The 14,738-nt window shown below is 45.0% G+C and overlaps 1 protein-coding gene across 4 annotated transcripts in view; it reads right to left on the bottom strand.

The window, feature by feature from the left end:
- Positions 1-14,738, bottom strand: part of NEO1 (neogenin 1) — a 171,225-nt gene that overhangs the window by 113,878 nt on the left and 42,609 nt on the right. For all 4 annotated transcript variants that reach the window (XM_030228246.2, XM_030228249.2, XM_030228250.2 and 1 more), the window contains exon 2: positions 4,892-5,209. In XM_030228246.2, coding sequence (XP_030084106.1) covers positions 4,892-5,209 — 318 coding nt within the window. The remainder of the gene's footprint in view (positions 1-4,891; positions 5,210-14,738) is intronic.

Raw genomic sequence — 14,738 nt, 5'->3', positions numbered from 1 at the left:
CAGTGAGCTGCCCCAAGCCCTGTGCCCCAGCACAGCAGTCCAGAGGAGCCATGGATGGGCAGGATGGACCAGCAGGAGGAGGGGATTTACCCAGGTCAGCAGAGCACACCATGCTCAGGAACAAAGAGCTTGGGTGTGGCTGGAATTGCTCCAAGTCCTTCTCCCAGGTATGGACATGGTGGGCCTTGGCCCACTCCAGCATCCCCAGTGTGAGGTGGAAAAGCAGAAGTCTCCCAAGGTCTCAACACAAAACAACACCTGAACAACACCTGTGGCACCTCCAGAGTCACTTCTCAGGGCCATGCTCCTCCTGGGCTGCCCCTGCAATGTGCTCAATGGCTCCAGAGGAGATAGAACACTTTTACTGAGCACATATCAAATCCTTCTGGTTTCTGAAGTATTTTAGAGTTTGAAGTTATACGTGGCAGGAGCATTTCTTAACAGAAGTGATTAGTCTGTACCTTTTCTAAAAGTAATTACAAAATGAAGGCTTGAAAATAAAATTTCTGTGAGTATTTAAATGAGAAATAATAATTCAAGGAGATTATTTAGCTGAGGTGAGAGAAAACAAGTCAGAAGCTATCAGCAAGTGCTTCTGAATTAATGTAACTCAGACACACCTGAAGTTTGTACCAAGGCAGTGCCACAGCTGCCTCATCACAGCCTAGCAAATGACACAAACCTCAAAGCCAAGAATTATCAAATGCAGGGATAAGAGGAAGAAAAACAGCTGGATTCACTTGGGGAAATAAGATGACAAGAGGTGAAACAAATAATTTAGTGAGCAGTCTTGAAATGGATTTACAGAGCAAATAAATCTGCATGATCAAACTCAGTGCCCCTGTCACACTTCCCAGCTTTTAGATCCTCATGTATCTGTGCTCTTAATAAAAGCTTTAACCAGTCCACAGTAACCAGTGACTGGGGGAAGAGCATCCTGGGAATATTTTCAGCTCCTATCATTTATACTTTTTATTAAAATACATACATATTTATTTTTCCAAGATGAATTACTGACACAGATCTCCAAAACTTTGTAAATCTATTTTTAATCCATGTTTTACAGCAGCTTTTTTAAACCCCCTACCCTTCTTAAGATCTAACTAGCACTTAAGTATCAAAGACAGATTTGCATTTCAAAAGCCAATTAAAAAACATAGTGTACCAAGGCACTGATTAAAGTGTTGTGGCTTTACATAAATTAGGCAGTTCCTTTGACTTTCCCTATTTCAAATCCATCATAACAATGGGAAAATCCTACACATTACATGGACTCTATGCCCACCTTCTCCCTTCACTGCCCTTAGAAACTGCTGATGACAAACTCACCCTTCATTTGCTTGAATGACCAAACTGGGGAGCTCACACTGAATGGGAAAGAGATACTCATATCCCCAAACTGCTCTCATTAAAGAAAACTAACATTTATGGTTGTTTGCAACCTAAAAACTTGGGTTTGTTCCTAAAAGTCAAGGATTTACTACTACAAGCCTGGCAGAACAGCAAACACTTTCCTACCAGGGTGTAGCAGCACACAATTTCAAGTTACAGCCTAATTCAAGTGTTCTTCACAATGGAATATTTTATCACGTCCTCTGACTTTTTGAAATCTAAAGGCAGCAAAGATCAGTTTCTTTACAAGGCTCACTTGCCACAGGACCTCTTGATCCTCAGCCCTCCAAAAGGGCAAAGTCTTCTCATGGATCATCCCCCACAGAGGAGGCCCTTTAAGGGCACACTGCCAAGTGAAGCTGCCATGACCCACTCCCCTGGCACAGCACACTCACAGCAGGGTCAGACACACCAATGGATGAAAGCCCAGCCAGGCTGCTCTAACATAATTCCTGCAAGCCCTGAGCCAGCACTCCAGGCCCAGGCACTCAGAGCCTGGTTTGGATTGAGTTTTTCATGCAGTGGCTCACTACTCAAACCCCTGTCACCCTATGGCAACTAAAGAGCTTCAGATTCCAAACCCCCAAAATTTAGATCCCTCAAACTAAAATATATAGAAAGTCATTTAAATAACTTGAGAAACTTATCCAAATTTTGGTGGATTGCTCAGCATCATCCATCAGCTGTGCAGCTCCAAGACTGAAAATGTATCCACATGATGGAACACAACACATTATTGCTACATTTCCTTCCCTGGCCTCTGTGACACACCAGAACTTGTCATTTAAAGAGTTATTTAATGAGTAAGAAGCTGTTAAAACATGCAACTGACACTTCCTCATGTTCCCTTTTAGAGATCAGGTGCATGGCAGCACCACACTCACCCACAGCAGAGGAAGCACTGCTCAATTAAGAGGGGAATTTGCTCCCTCCCACTGGAATTTGGAGGCCAAGGGGAGCCCTTACTATGCCAACAATGCCCACGCTCACCACAGCCTGAAAGCTGCCAATTAAAGCAAAGAGTGGGAAGGAATATTAAAAACCACTGTTAAAACTAAGGGATTCAAATGAGGACAAGAAAAGCAACAGGCTAAACCAGGATTTAAATATTCCACCTCTTATTCCAAAGCCTTCAGCAACCAAAGTGCCTTTTCCCCTACAAGAGGATTAAACTCAGCATGGTCTTGCCCAGCTCTTGGCACTTGGCTGGGGTGGTAAGTAGGTTTTCACACACCCACATCTGCCACAGCCTCTGCAGCAGTGCAGCCAGAGGATGCTCTGGGGCAGGTTTCCAAAGCACAGGATGGCAAAAGGCAATGCACAACATGTGTCACCAGCATTTCCTCTAGCTGTGGGCAATAAAAGCACCATTTTTACTGCATGGAATTAATCAATAATCTTAATACACAGCTGGCAGGCCAATGTGTGCCAAAGGGGCAACTGGTTGTGTGGGGAAGGTCCTTATTGTCTTGGACTAGACTGTGTGTGTTCTGTTTTCTACCTACATTTTTTTGGAAAAAAAAACCTCACCAGAACTGCACTGCTGTTTGTTGTAGGTTTTTTTTAAAGTAGGCTCTTGGGTTTCTTTTTTTTTTTTTTCCCAATACTTGGGTTCTTTTTCAAGTACTAAAAGGCTCTTCAAGATTCCATCATTTTAGAAAGCATCAATTGAAATCATACCTTCTACCTAGATAGGAGAAAATGGAAGTGGAAATCCAGCAGACATTTGGGCTTACCTTCATTTTTAACCCCATTAACCTCACCTAATGATCATATAGAGCTGTCTGATAGCAGAGGCAGGAGGCTGAAGGCTCTCATGTGGAAAGCAGCAGAATTAATCCCGACAGCAGCGAGGCAAGGAGGTGGTAATTGCTGGAGAGAAGTGTGGGAGAACTGCCTTTATTGTCCTCATTGCCAAGAAGCTCGGAAATCTATTCCTCATTAAGAGATTTTCAAAGTCACTCTTTTAAGGTATAAAACCCCAATTTTTCTATTTCTGACACTGCTGATGTTTCACAACAATGCTACAAGCCAAGTTAATGGGAACAACATCCGAATATAAACGATGGAAGCAGCAGCTCTGGGAGATGCAGGAGCACCACTCAGGAAGAATTCATTACCCCGAGACATTTATTAAGCAAAGGAAAAAAAAAAACTGTTTGAAAAAGGCTGGCAAACATCATTAGAGAAACAAAGGAAAATCACTTCACAAGCTTTTTTTTCTAGTTACAGTGCCTTAGTTTACCTTGGTTTTTTCCTGTGGTTGGTTTTTGAAGTCTCACCCTTACTCAGTAATTACAAGTCTCCTCCTGCTTTACTGTTTACAAGACACAAGCTGACAATACCAAGCCCTGAGAAATAAGCAAGTGACAGAACAAATCACTTTTCCCAGACATAATCTTTATTTTTACCTGCAAACTTCACTCCCTCACGGCTTCCTACCCCCCAAAATAAAGCTATCACCTATCAAGTCTAAAGGGTACTCAAAACACCAAAGCTGAGGTTATGACTTGGGCTTTTTAATGGAAAACTGCGTGCATTTGATTCATTGTTACTTTTCAGGCTTCCTTGTTCACACCTGACACTCAAGAAAGAGAAAAATACAACTCCCCAGGACTCCATTCCCTACCCATCTCCCAGTCCTGCAGGGATTGTACACACTGCTGTTAGGAGCTTCCCAAATGTTTCAGACAGAGCAGGTAATTCACCACATACAAGCACAGAAAGTTATTTTAAGGTTATTTATACATAAAGAAAGCAAAATCCTGTTTTCTTCCTCCTTCTAAGCTGTGGTAAATCTCCATTGTGATTTCAGACACCTGACACTCCTCTTAATCCATTCATTGCAGCTTTCCTGATCTCCAGCATTTCCTGAGAAATAGCCCACATTAAGCTGCTTACAGGAACAGAGCACATGCCAACTCCCTGCCAGTAAAATGAGAGCCACAGTCCCAGTTTGCCTGAGCTGATGGAACCAGCTCGTGCTCCTTGGGAAGCACCTTCCCATTTTTCCAAGGGCAGAGCATTCCTTTCTGTGAGAAATGATCCTCACTTCCAAAACTGAAAAGGTTTATTAAAACCTTATCAAAAATACAACAGAAGACTGAATAGAGAAAATATTACAGCACCAGGAGCAGAGGATTTTTCCCACCATGGGCTCATCCACACAGTGGAGGTTTTGCCTTTTAACCCTTTAGCCTCTCCCAAAGGTCTGTCCATTGAATCCTTCTTTGTTGCCCAGTGGTGGAGATCACTTCCTGACACCTTGATTGGAGGTCAGGTGCTGCCACAGTCAGGAGCTGACCAAAGGTCCCAAACCCAGGCCACCCCTGATAACAGCACAAGGGGGGGTGAAACTTAACTATAAATCTATACAACTTCTCTTAACACATAGAGATGATATCTGCCTTTTACTTGTGAGAGTCACCCATCCCCATCACTCATCTATCCGACCTTCCATCACCACGTTCTCAGCCATGCTCCCAAAGCAGAGCCTTACCTGCCACGGTGAGCTTGGCTGTCCTGCTCACGATGGTCCCCAGGCTGTCCACAGTTGCCACACACTGATAATATCCCTCATCAGGTTTATTATGCTTGGAATGCACCACGCTGTTAATCAATAGGGATCCGTCGGGCAGCAGCTGGCGGCGGTCGTCGGACACCAAGTTGAGGAAGGAGCCGTCCTTCCTCCACTCGATCCGCGGCGGGGTCTCGCACTGCGCCGAGCAGTTCATGATCACCGACCCCCCTCGCACTGCCAGCACGTCCAGGGGCTCCACCAGGAAGTAGAAAGGAGTGAAGGTTCTCACAAGTGATTCTGTAAAGCATCACAGAGTTTGTGGGTTAGTTTTCCATAGTTTTTAATGTGAAACACACCCTGCCTGAAGGTACTGGGACGAGCACCGCTCGCATCCTCCCCTGAACACATTCAACCACCTTGGTCTGCATGACAGTGTTTGCTGCTTTGATTATTCTCATCATGGATCCTCAGATTCCCAGCCATTTCCATCCCTAAAATGTATTTCCCTGCTCTGTTCTTGGCCTCAGTGGTGTGGGTGCCCTCCCAGCAGTGCTGTCCTTTGCTTTGTGGAACCAAGATTGGGAACCATCCAGAACAATTCAGCCCTCAGGAGAAAGTCTCCCATTCTGGGTTTAACACATCTCGTAAGTGTCATACAGTGGTTTCTTACTTCTGTTCTAGCCCAGGATAAACATGATTACTTTTTCATTTTAAGTATTCCCCAAAGAGTTCTGTAATTAACATCTAGTTTGCATTAAGAAGTGAATTTTAATTACTGTCTTTCTGATGTATTTGGTCAAGCAGAACAATTGTGTGTCAATATCACTTTGACTTGTCTTCATTTAATCATCTGTAGAAAACAGAAGACAAATTCTTCCAGAGAAGAACCGTTTTCCAATCAGCACAACACTGGGTTCAGGGAAAAGGGCATCTCAGTTTTTAAAGCCCACCTTAGAATAACAATATAACAATAACAAACTCCTGCACTCATCTCAAAACCACTTCACCTCTCACCATTCACCACTTCATCTCATGGTCAATAAAAAAATGGTGAAATATTTTAAGACCACCTGAAAGACAAATATGCATTTCATAAAGAGATTTGTTTAATTAAGCCACAGAATAATTCTGGGGTTTGAGGAAAAAGCACAAACTCTGAAGGCGACCTTTACTTGCAAACAAAGGCTGTCCTGGAAGCATTACAGCTTCTCCCATTGCTTGGTTGTTTGTGGGGCTTTTAAAATCGGATTTACCTTCTAAAATGACCTTAATTAACAAATTGATGCGATTTCCTCTATCACCAAACTACATAGAGTCCCTGGTCTCCAAAGAGCCTCCAGCTTCCCCCTAGAGGGACTCCAGCCTTCCTGCACAGAGCCCATTGTCTCTGCTACTCACAATTCACAGCAACTTGGAGATAAGGCAGGAGTGGTGAGAAAGAAACAACAGATAAATGAGGCTTTGGCAGCTGATAGCATTCAAACGCTCTCCTACCTTCAGGAATTCAAAGAGGAAATAAAGGAAACATTCCAGAAAGAACTGACATTTCTCCAGTGAGAGACTCAGGCTGGAGACCTGTTAGGTTGGGATCCAAATCCTTGGGATTGTCTTTCTTGAGGATAATAGAGACATCCAAAAAAAAAAAAAAAACAACAAACCCAAAAAAACCCAAATGAAATATACAGAACAAAAAAAAAAAAAAATCAACAAAACTTAAAAACTATTTAGCAGCTGCTTATGTTACTCGGGTTTGTACAAGAGCATCTGTGTGTGGATGTTCTCAATTCTCTGTGCCTCTGAAATGCTGAGTGTCAGCCCTGAAGCAGCAAAAGGCAGAGCAGAAACAACAGCCATGAACAGCAGGAAAATCTTTGACCTTTTTATCCTTATAATCTCTCCCAGTGCAGCAGAAACCTAAAGTTCTTATCAAAATTAAAGACTGAGCTGCACAGTCCCTGGGCTTTCCAAAAGAAGCATTTCCCCCCCACCACCTCAACTCCAGGCTTCTCTAAGTTTTTCCAGAATAAATCCAGATCCCTAGGAGAACAAAACACACTGGTCTGAGTTTTGTTTCACTCTGGCTTTTCAAATAAAAGCCAGAAAACCTTTAAAAGGGGAATGGCAGCTTTTTGTTTGCCCTGCCAGTCTCCAGTGCAGATGGGAGCAGATCTATCCCATTGATAAGAGTGGAGATCGTTCTTGCCCTGGAAGCAACAAGGTGTCCAAGGCAATAGAGCAGAGGATGCCAAGAGAGGTCACAGCAAGACCTAAGAGCAGCTCCACAGGGATTATAAACCTTGAGAAGAACAGGAAGCAGATTCTCAGCCAGGCTTCAGAGGTACCAAACTCCTGCCAAGAGCCCTGGGAAGATGGAGCACAAGCTGCTTTGTCCCAGGATATCACTGTGCTACTGCACTGGGTGCAGTGGGGACAAAATGTGAAGGGTTGGTGAATAACACCATTCCAGCTGGAATGAAGTTAAAAAATGGTCTCTGCAGCTGGGGTTTGGGGCACTCTGGAGAACCACACTGCAGCCAGCTAAGCTCGTGCTGCCTTCAAGCCTCAATTCAGCACAAGAAGGGTTTGTACACCCTTGACCTTAATAAACTTCTATTTCTACCAACGAGCCATTTCTCCCACTCCATCAGCCTAGGGATTACTCAGCCTGATGACAGCATCTTATTTTGGGTAGGATGGGAGAATATTTGGTGCAGGGAGTCCTTCCCCTTTGCACACACTTACATACACAGCTGGGTACACACCACTGCCTCCATTTGTGCTAACAGTGGCCAAGGAGCTTATGCTAAGGTAAGTCTGTCTCCCTGCTAGGAACAGGAACATATAAATCTTACTCATTCTCACCTGGCTGGAGTTGATTTCTCCCCAGATCTGCTCTGGAGATGAGTGGCAGGAAGCCAGAAGTGCCAAAACTCAACAGAATGCCCTGGCACAGACAAGATCTCAATGAGCCACAGACACTGAGTCATTTCTGTTTCCTGGAAGCTCCACAGCTCCCAGACTCAGCCCTGCCAGCACACAGGCAGCCGGGCTTGGCACTCCTGTGCCCATCCCAGCTGGGTTTAGCACTCCCCTGTGCCTGTCCCAGCCGGGTTTAGCACTCCCCTGTGCCCATCCCAGCCGGGCTTGGCACTCCTGTGCCCATCCCAGCACACAGGCAGCCAGGTTTAGCTCAGCAGTGTGGCACTCCTGACTACATCACTACCATACTCCCCAGATCCTGTTCAGGGAAGCTGCTGTAACTCTGTTTGCTATTTTCAGTTTAATGTTAGACTAGCTGATTATTCTGCCTAACTGTATTAACTTGCTCTTGGGTCTTCCAAGTATTTCCACCTTCCATGGAACAGTTTGCCAGATTTGAACTCTAACCTTGTCCTCACTCTTCCCTAAGTGGTCTGATAAGGTCACACAGTTTACACCAGTAACCACTCTGGGAGTGAAAGACACCAAATACAAGTTTACCCAGAAGAAAAAAACACAAAATCCCCCCAAAACAGCCTCCAACATCAACACCAGGATGTGAAGCTGCTGGAGAGAGTCCAGAGGAGGCCACAGAGATGCTTCAAGGGCTGGAGCCAGGCTGGGAGAGCTGAGGGTGTTCACCTGGACAAGAGAAGGCTCCAGGGAGAGCTGGAGAGGGACTGGGGACAAGGGATGGAGGGACAGGACACAGGGAATGGCTAAAAAGTGAAAAAGGGCAGGTTTAGGTTAAATACTGGGAAGGAATTCTTCTCTGTGGGGGTGGGCAGGCCCTGGCACAGGGTGCTCAGGGCAGCTGTGGCTGCTCTTGGATTCCTGACAGTGCCCAAGGCCAGGTTGGACAGTGGGGGCTTAGAGCACCCCGGGACAGTGGAAGGTGTCCCTGCCCACGGCAGAAGGTGGGAATGGATGAGCTTTAAGGTCCCTTCCAACCCACACCATTCCAGGATTCTGTGATTCTAAGTTTGGGAAATACCACCTCTCCTACCCCCCACTATTAGAAATACTCTGGGATGTTCTAATCCTCCTTGTAGCTCCTCTCTGTTCAAATTCTCACAATTAACCATCAGGTCTGACACTGTTTCAGCCAAGACAAAACCCATCACCCCAAAGTGATCTGACAGTATTTAACCATGAAGTGCTTCCAGCCTGCCCTGCACCACTTTCTGTGCAGAGGTGCATCTTTATAAGGCTTCATGTGAGCAATATATAGAACAGTAAATGCCAAGCAGCTGCACAAGAAGCTTCCCTTCGTTATCCAGTTAATTTCTGGAAGACACAAGCACTCCAACACCCACCTTAAATCACCCAAATGCGTCCTTTAACAACCGCCTGCCACGAGCTCATCAGAAATTACAGCACTTAGGAAAATAACTCCAGACAAAACCACTCTGATCTCAGTCCTACTGACTCCACATAAATCACCTCAAACTGGTGCACAGCAACGTGCCTTGAGATTTTCCCAGCAGTGCACAGATCTGACTGGGATTCCGTGCTGCCACCAGAACTGCTCAGTTGTGATGCTCTCCTGAGGATGAGCAGCAGCTGCAGCCCAAGCACAGGGCTCCAACACCACATTCCCCTTCACTTGGCAAAGAAACCACAGCACATCTCACAAGGACCAAATGCAACAACCACCCAGAAGGAAAACGTGAAGCACAGGTATTGTTTCAGAACTCCTTTTTCCAAACAAGATGATAAATTAGGGCAGCCAAAAGCTGCCATCACAATTAGCTGATGAGCACTACACCAGGCTTTGGACTGGAAGGAGTCAAACCAGGCTTTGATAGAGAGAGATCACTCACTGTTGGGAGCTGAGGAATGATGTGGCACTGGGGGTAATACCTGTCCTTCTGACCCCAAGGCAATTCAGGAGCATGGATATGACCCTTCGAGCTTGACATGTAAAACAGAAGCACCTGACAAGGTCTGATCAGACTGGCAGGAACTCTCAGACAGCCCCTTCTCGCTGTGAGTCAATGATAAAAGCTCCAAGCTCTCTGGCTGCAGGACTGCACTTTTAAAAGGCTTCCCCTCAGAATTTAATTTACGTTCCCAACGGCCTCTATAATCCTAAAGACAGTGTTATGCCCTTCCTAACCCACATCATTACAAAAAGCTGCCTCCAGCATCAGCCAGTCGTGTTTAAGTGAAGATGTTCCCCACACCATTCCCTGCAGGCTGCCAGCAGGAGCTCACAGGGAACTTGTTCTGTGGTTTTGTTCACATATTCATGGCTAAGGAGCACGTTATCTATGAGGGCAAATTGCTGCATGTGGTAATCTCTAAATAAATGTATATATTTCCAGCTTGGTAATTTATTGTCCTTGACAGCATCAGAAGCATTCTGCATTCCCCAATAAGCAAAATTTATCTATGATACTTCAACGTACCAATGCTTAGACAAAGATGTATTTTCTGCTTAATATTACATTTTTCTCTTCTAGGCAATAGAGATTATACAGCATCTGATCCAATTAAACTACGACAGCAATACACACCAGCCAAATATCTTTTGATTTTACTTTCATAAAGCACTTCCAAAGCCCAATCAAACACACAGTGCTTGGCAAGTTCACCACACTCAAAAACCAAGGTCACATTTCTGAACTGTGTTCTCCCAACGCCACTTCAGGTCCTGCTTCACAAAGACTCTGCAATCCACAAATTATACCAGACAAAAAATTAAATTGCACTTAAGCATCAAGAGAAAAAGGAGGGAGTGTAAGAGCTACCCCAGACTGCAGAGTACAGTATAAATCCTGCTGGTACTTCCATAATTCCAGCAGAGGCTGACAGTGGAACCTGGCAGAGCAAGTGACGGAACATTATGAGATAAGTAATGCCTTGTATAAATCCAGACTTTTCCCAGAGTCTGTAGATTCCTTTCTCCTTCAGCTCAAGCAGATTTCCTCCTCTAATGATTTAACACATTGTAATAAAGATATCCATCACAAAGAGTAACTCCTCTTCACCCCAGCATGGCTGGGAATTGTGGGCTAGGAATGGTGCTTGAGGATTGCTGGGGTGCCTCAAATTCCCCCCGCCCACAAGGGAAGGGGCTGTTCTGAAACCCCCAAGGGAGAGAGATCCTTTCAGGATGGAGGAGGACATGTGGCAGAAATTCTCCCTGTGAGGGTGGGGAGGCCCTGGCTCAGGGTGCCCAGAGCAGCTGTGGCTGCCCTGTCCCTGCAGGGTCCAAGGCTGGGCTGGACAGGGCCTGGAGCACCCTGGGATAGTGGAGGGTGTTACTGCCCGTGGCTGGGGGTGGAAATGGATCATCCTTCAGGTCCTCTCCAACACAAACCACCGCAGATTTTATGATTCTACTGAGCTGAGAAGGTTTTTGACATCATGTACCAACAAGAACACAAAAATCAAGAGTCACCATAATGATGGCATTATTGTGACAGAGAAAGAGGTGACATGGTTCAGGACTTGGCCTCAGTAACTCGGGAGTATCCAGACAGCACAGGCAATAAACAAAGACAAGTCAAGCAAAGTAAGCCATATTTTGCAACAATGCTTTTAGAGCTTCATTTGTATTTCCAGTTACACCTTTCATTTGTTAAATAACAAATTATTATTGTTGGCTTAACTGACCTTTTTGATGGACCTCAAGCACAAAATTATATTTGAAAAAATTAGCCCATTAAACAAGTGTGCAGGAATGGAATTAAGAAGCCTCCAAAGAGTGTGGTGTATCTGCAGTAAATCACTGCAAGGAAGCATCCCTGCATCCACTCCAAGCACTCCCTCTGTAAGTGATACCATCACCTCATATATTATTAAATAATGGCAAGAAAAACACGATAATGATCAGCAGCCAAATCCAAACACAGATTGTAATCTCCAAGATCAGATGTCTGTGGAGATGCATTTATCTGGTGTTCAGTTCCACAGCCTTTCAAACCCCTCGAGAGAGACAGACATTTTTACCTGGATTTGGAACAGGGGATTTTATTAATTACAGTTAATTGTCCAGGGGCTGTGCCATGGCTCCCTTCAGCAGCTGCTCCCAAGCACTGGCACACCAGGTCACAACCTCTCTGTCCCTTTACTGTGGGGCTGCAGCTCTGTTCAGCTTGGAAAAGAGAAAAGATGGCACCAACTCCTCCTCATCTAAAGCAGGACCCACTGGAACCCTTGTGCAACTTGTCCCATAAAAATCCCCACCAAGGAGGTGCTCCTCACGTCCAGTCCATATTCCCACTCTTAAAACTGTTTCCTACTCACAAGGATTTATTCATTTGCCTTAAATCTACACTCAAAAAAAAGGAAAATAAAAAGCTGCCTACCAGCTGTGCTTCAAAAACAATTTCTGGTGCACCTTTTGTTCCTCCTGGTGTGTCAGGAAGGAAAACCCTCTATAAGCACTAAGCCCAAAAATGTGGATTTCTTTCAGGTTGTTTAAAAATATCCTTGGGTTTTAGAGAATTCTCATGCAGCAGCTGAGCCCCACAAACCTCTCACCTTGTGCAAGGAACATTCTTTCAGGTCATTCTGCTTTTATAAATCAAAGGAAAACACAAGTCAGACCATCTAACACCCTGTATTTGAATTAAGCCAGTGAGGAAACCTCTCTGAAGGTCCTAACTGCAAAATTCCTTCTCGTAACCATTTCAGAAGGAGAGCTGAAAGGATTTTATGCACTTTTCCCTTTTTTGTGGAATACTAAAGCCATTTCTCTCATTTCAAGTAATGATCAGTTTTTAATATCAGCAGTGCTTCCTTCGAAAAGCACCTCAGTCCCAGGGGACCAGAGCTCCATTATTTATTTAATTTTTAATTCTTCCAGGGCCTGTTTTCATTATTTTCTCCACCTGGGTTGAGAAACACCCCTCCAGCATTTCTCCACAAGTTTCCTAGAGGGCACTGTAAAGACACCTACAAAAGGAAGAAAATGCATTTCTGTTCCTGCCAGTGAACAACAGTACTTTGACTTTTCCCCAGAAATAGCTCCCAGATGTTGGCTCCTGACAATGCTCTAGTTGTTACAGCAGGTGAAGAGGAATTTCCATTTTTTCCTGGAGTAATGGATTTCCTCCTCCAGAGTTCCAGTCTTCTGAGCACTCAGGCACCTCATTTACCTCTTCAGAGAGAGATGTGAAAGAGAGTGGCTTTCTGAGGGTTAAGGACAAACAGAAAACCCACTTGTAAGGCTCAAAATACACACTGCACACAATGCAAGAAGCTTCCTGATCCTGCCCTGCTCCCCCTGTCTGGGCTCCACTCAAACCACCCTGCTCAGACCCCCAGAACTGGCTCCCCAAACCCTCCTAAGGTGTTGAGCTCCCTGTGGAGATGCCCTGCTGGTCTGCAAACCAAGCCCAGACAATCAGGGAGCACATTCCTTGCTTCAGACAGGGTGGTTTCTTTGCCAGACTGGTATTTCAAAAATGGTTTAGAATATAAATGCAGAAAAAAAAATCCCCACACATCACAAGAGAATTATTTGCTGAAACCAATTACTTAAATATTTCCCAAGTGTAAACACGCTGCAGCATCCAAGAGCTGTGCATCGAGGGGAAAGCAGTTTTACCACTTCTCAGATGCCAAGGAGGTTATGGGGCACCCAGCAGAACTAATTCAGTTGAAGATGCTCTTTAAGTGAGGCAGGCTTTGCACTCAGGGAATGCTCTCCCTCCCCCAGCCACCTCTTCATTGCAGGGCTCCAGGCAGACCATGGAGCTGTCAAGGGATGCTCACAAGTGTGAAGGGCAGGGGGAATGCTGTTACCAAGTCAGGGCTGGAAATGCAATGGCCAGAAAAGCCACACAGGAAGAAATACTGGCAGGAAAAGAAAAAAAAAATTGGTTTCTATAGGAAGCATAAAATGAAAAAAAAGATGCAAGGAAGCATCAAATGGAAAGTTACTGAACATCATTTCCAGCGTCTTTCTAAAGAGAGTGTCTTTTCTTTGTCACACTTCATGAAAGAGGAAAAAATTCTTAACAAATAGCTTTAATGTCAGATCAAGCAAAGAATATCTGAGAGGGCCTGGAAACAGAACAGCAGCATTGGATCAGAGCAAAAGGAATCCCTTGAACTCAGCATCCTGTGACAGCAGCCCAGAGCAGACGCTGGGGAGCACCCAGGGCAGCACCAACAGCAGCAAAGCCCCCCAGAGTCAGCCCCAGCCCCTCCCTCTCAGCCCAGGGACACCAGGGCTGGTTCCTTGGCTCAACAGCTCCTGGAGGAAAAGCACAGCCAGGAACCTCTGCCAGCACCTCAGAGCTGCCTTTGGGCAGAGAAGGAAGGAAAGAGGGGAGAGGGAAAACAAATATGAGCTCAGCATTTGATTTGAGGGTCCCTAATTTAGGGGACTAGTGCAGAGAGATCAGGATCATCAGTAAATTCTGTACACTCAGCACAACTCATTGTAGAGCCCTTCCCTTCTCTGGTTTCCTACCAAGCACTGCCCTGATCCACAATATATAAAAATATAATAACCTTAGCAACGTGTTGGTGAGAGTTTTATTGATCTTTCAGGGCAGCAGTGAGAAAACAGGAACAGGAGAAAGGTGGAAGCATCCACACTACTACAAACATGCTACAATGTTACCAAGAATCTTACTTTAAAAACATATTTACACCAGTTTTCTATCCCACAAAATTCAACCTTATCTGCAGAGTTCATTAGGTGCTGTTGTGGTTTAACCCTGGGATAAACCAGGTGCAGTAAAACCTGCCCCTCACAAATTTAACTCCTAACACTCCTGTAAAAGGGAGCTGGCCAATTGGAGAGCCCCAGATTGAGCCTTTTTAGCAGAAAGGGTTAGAGTGGGATGACAAGCACATCACCAGTCACAGGAAAGGAGGGATGCAG

The sequence above is a fragment of the Serinus canaria genome, chromosome 10, assembly GCF_022539315.1.
Source record: "Serinus canaria isolate serCan28SL12 chromosome 10, serCan2020, whole genome shotgun sequence".
Classification (NCBI taxonomy): domain Eukaryota; kingdom Metazoa; phylum Chordata; class Aves; order Passeriformes; family Fringillidae; genus Serinus; species Serinus canaria.
The sequence above is the reverse complement of the archived record's forward strand: the minus strand, read 5'-3'. Positions and strand labels throughout refer to the sequence as shown.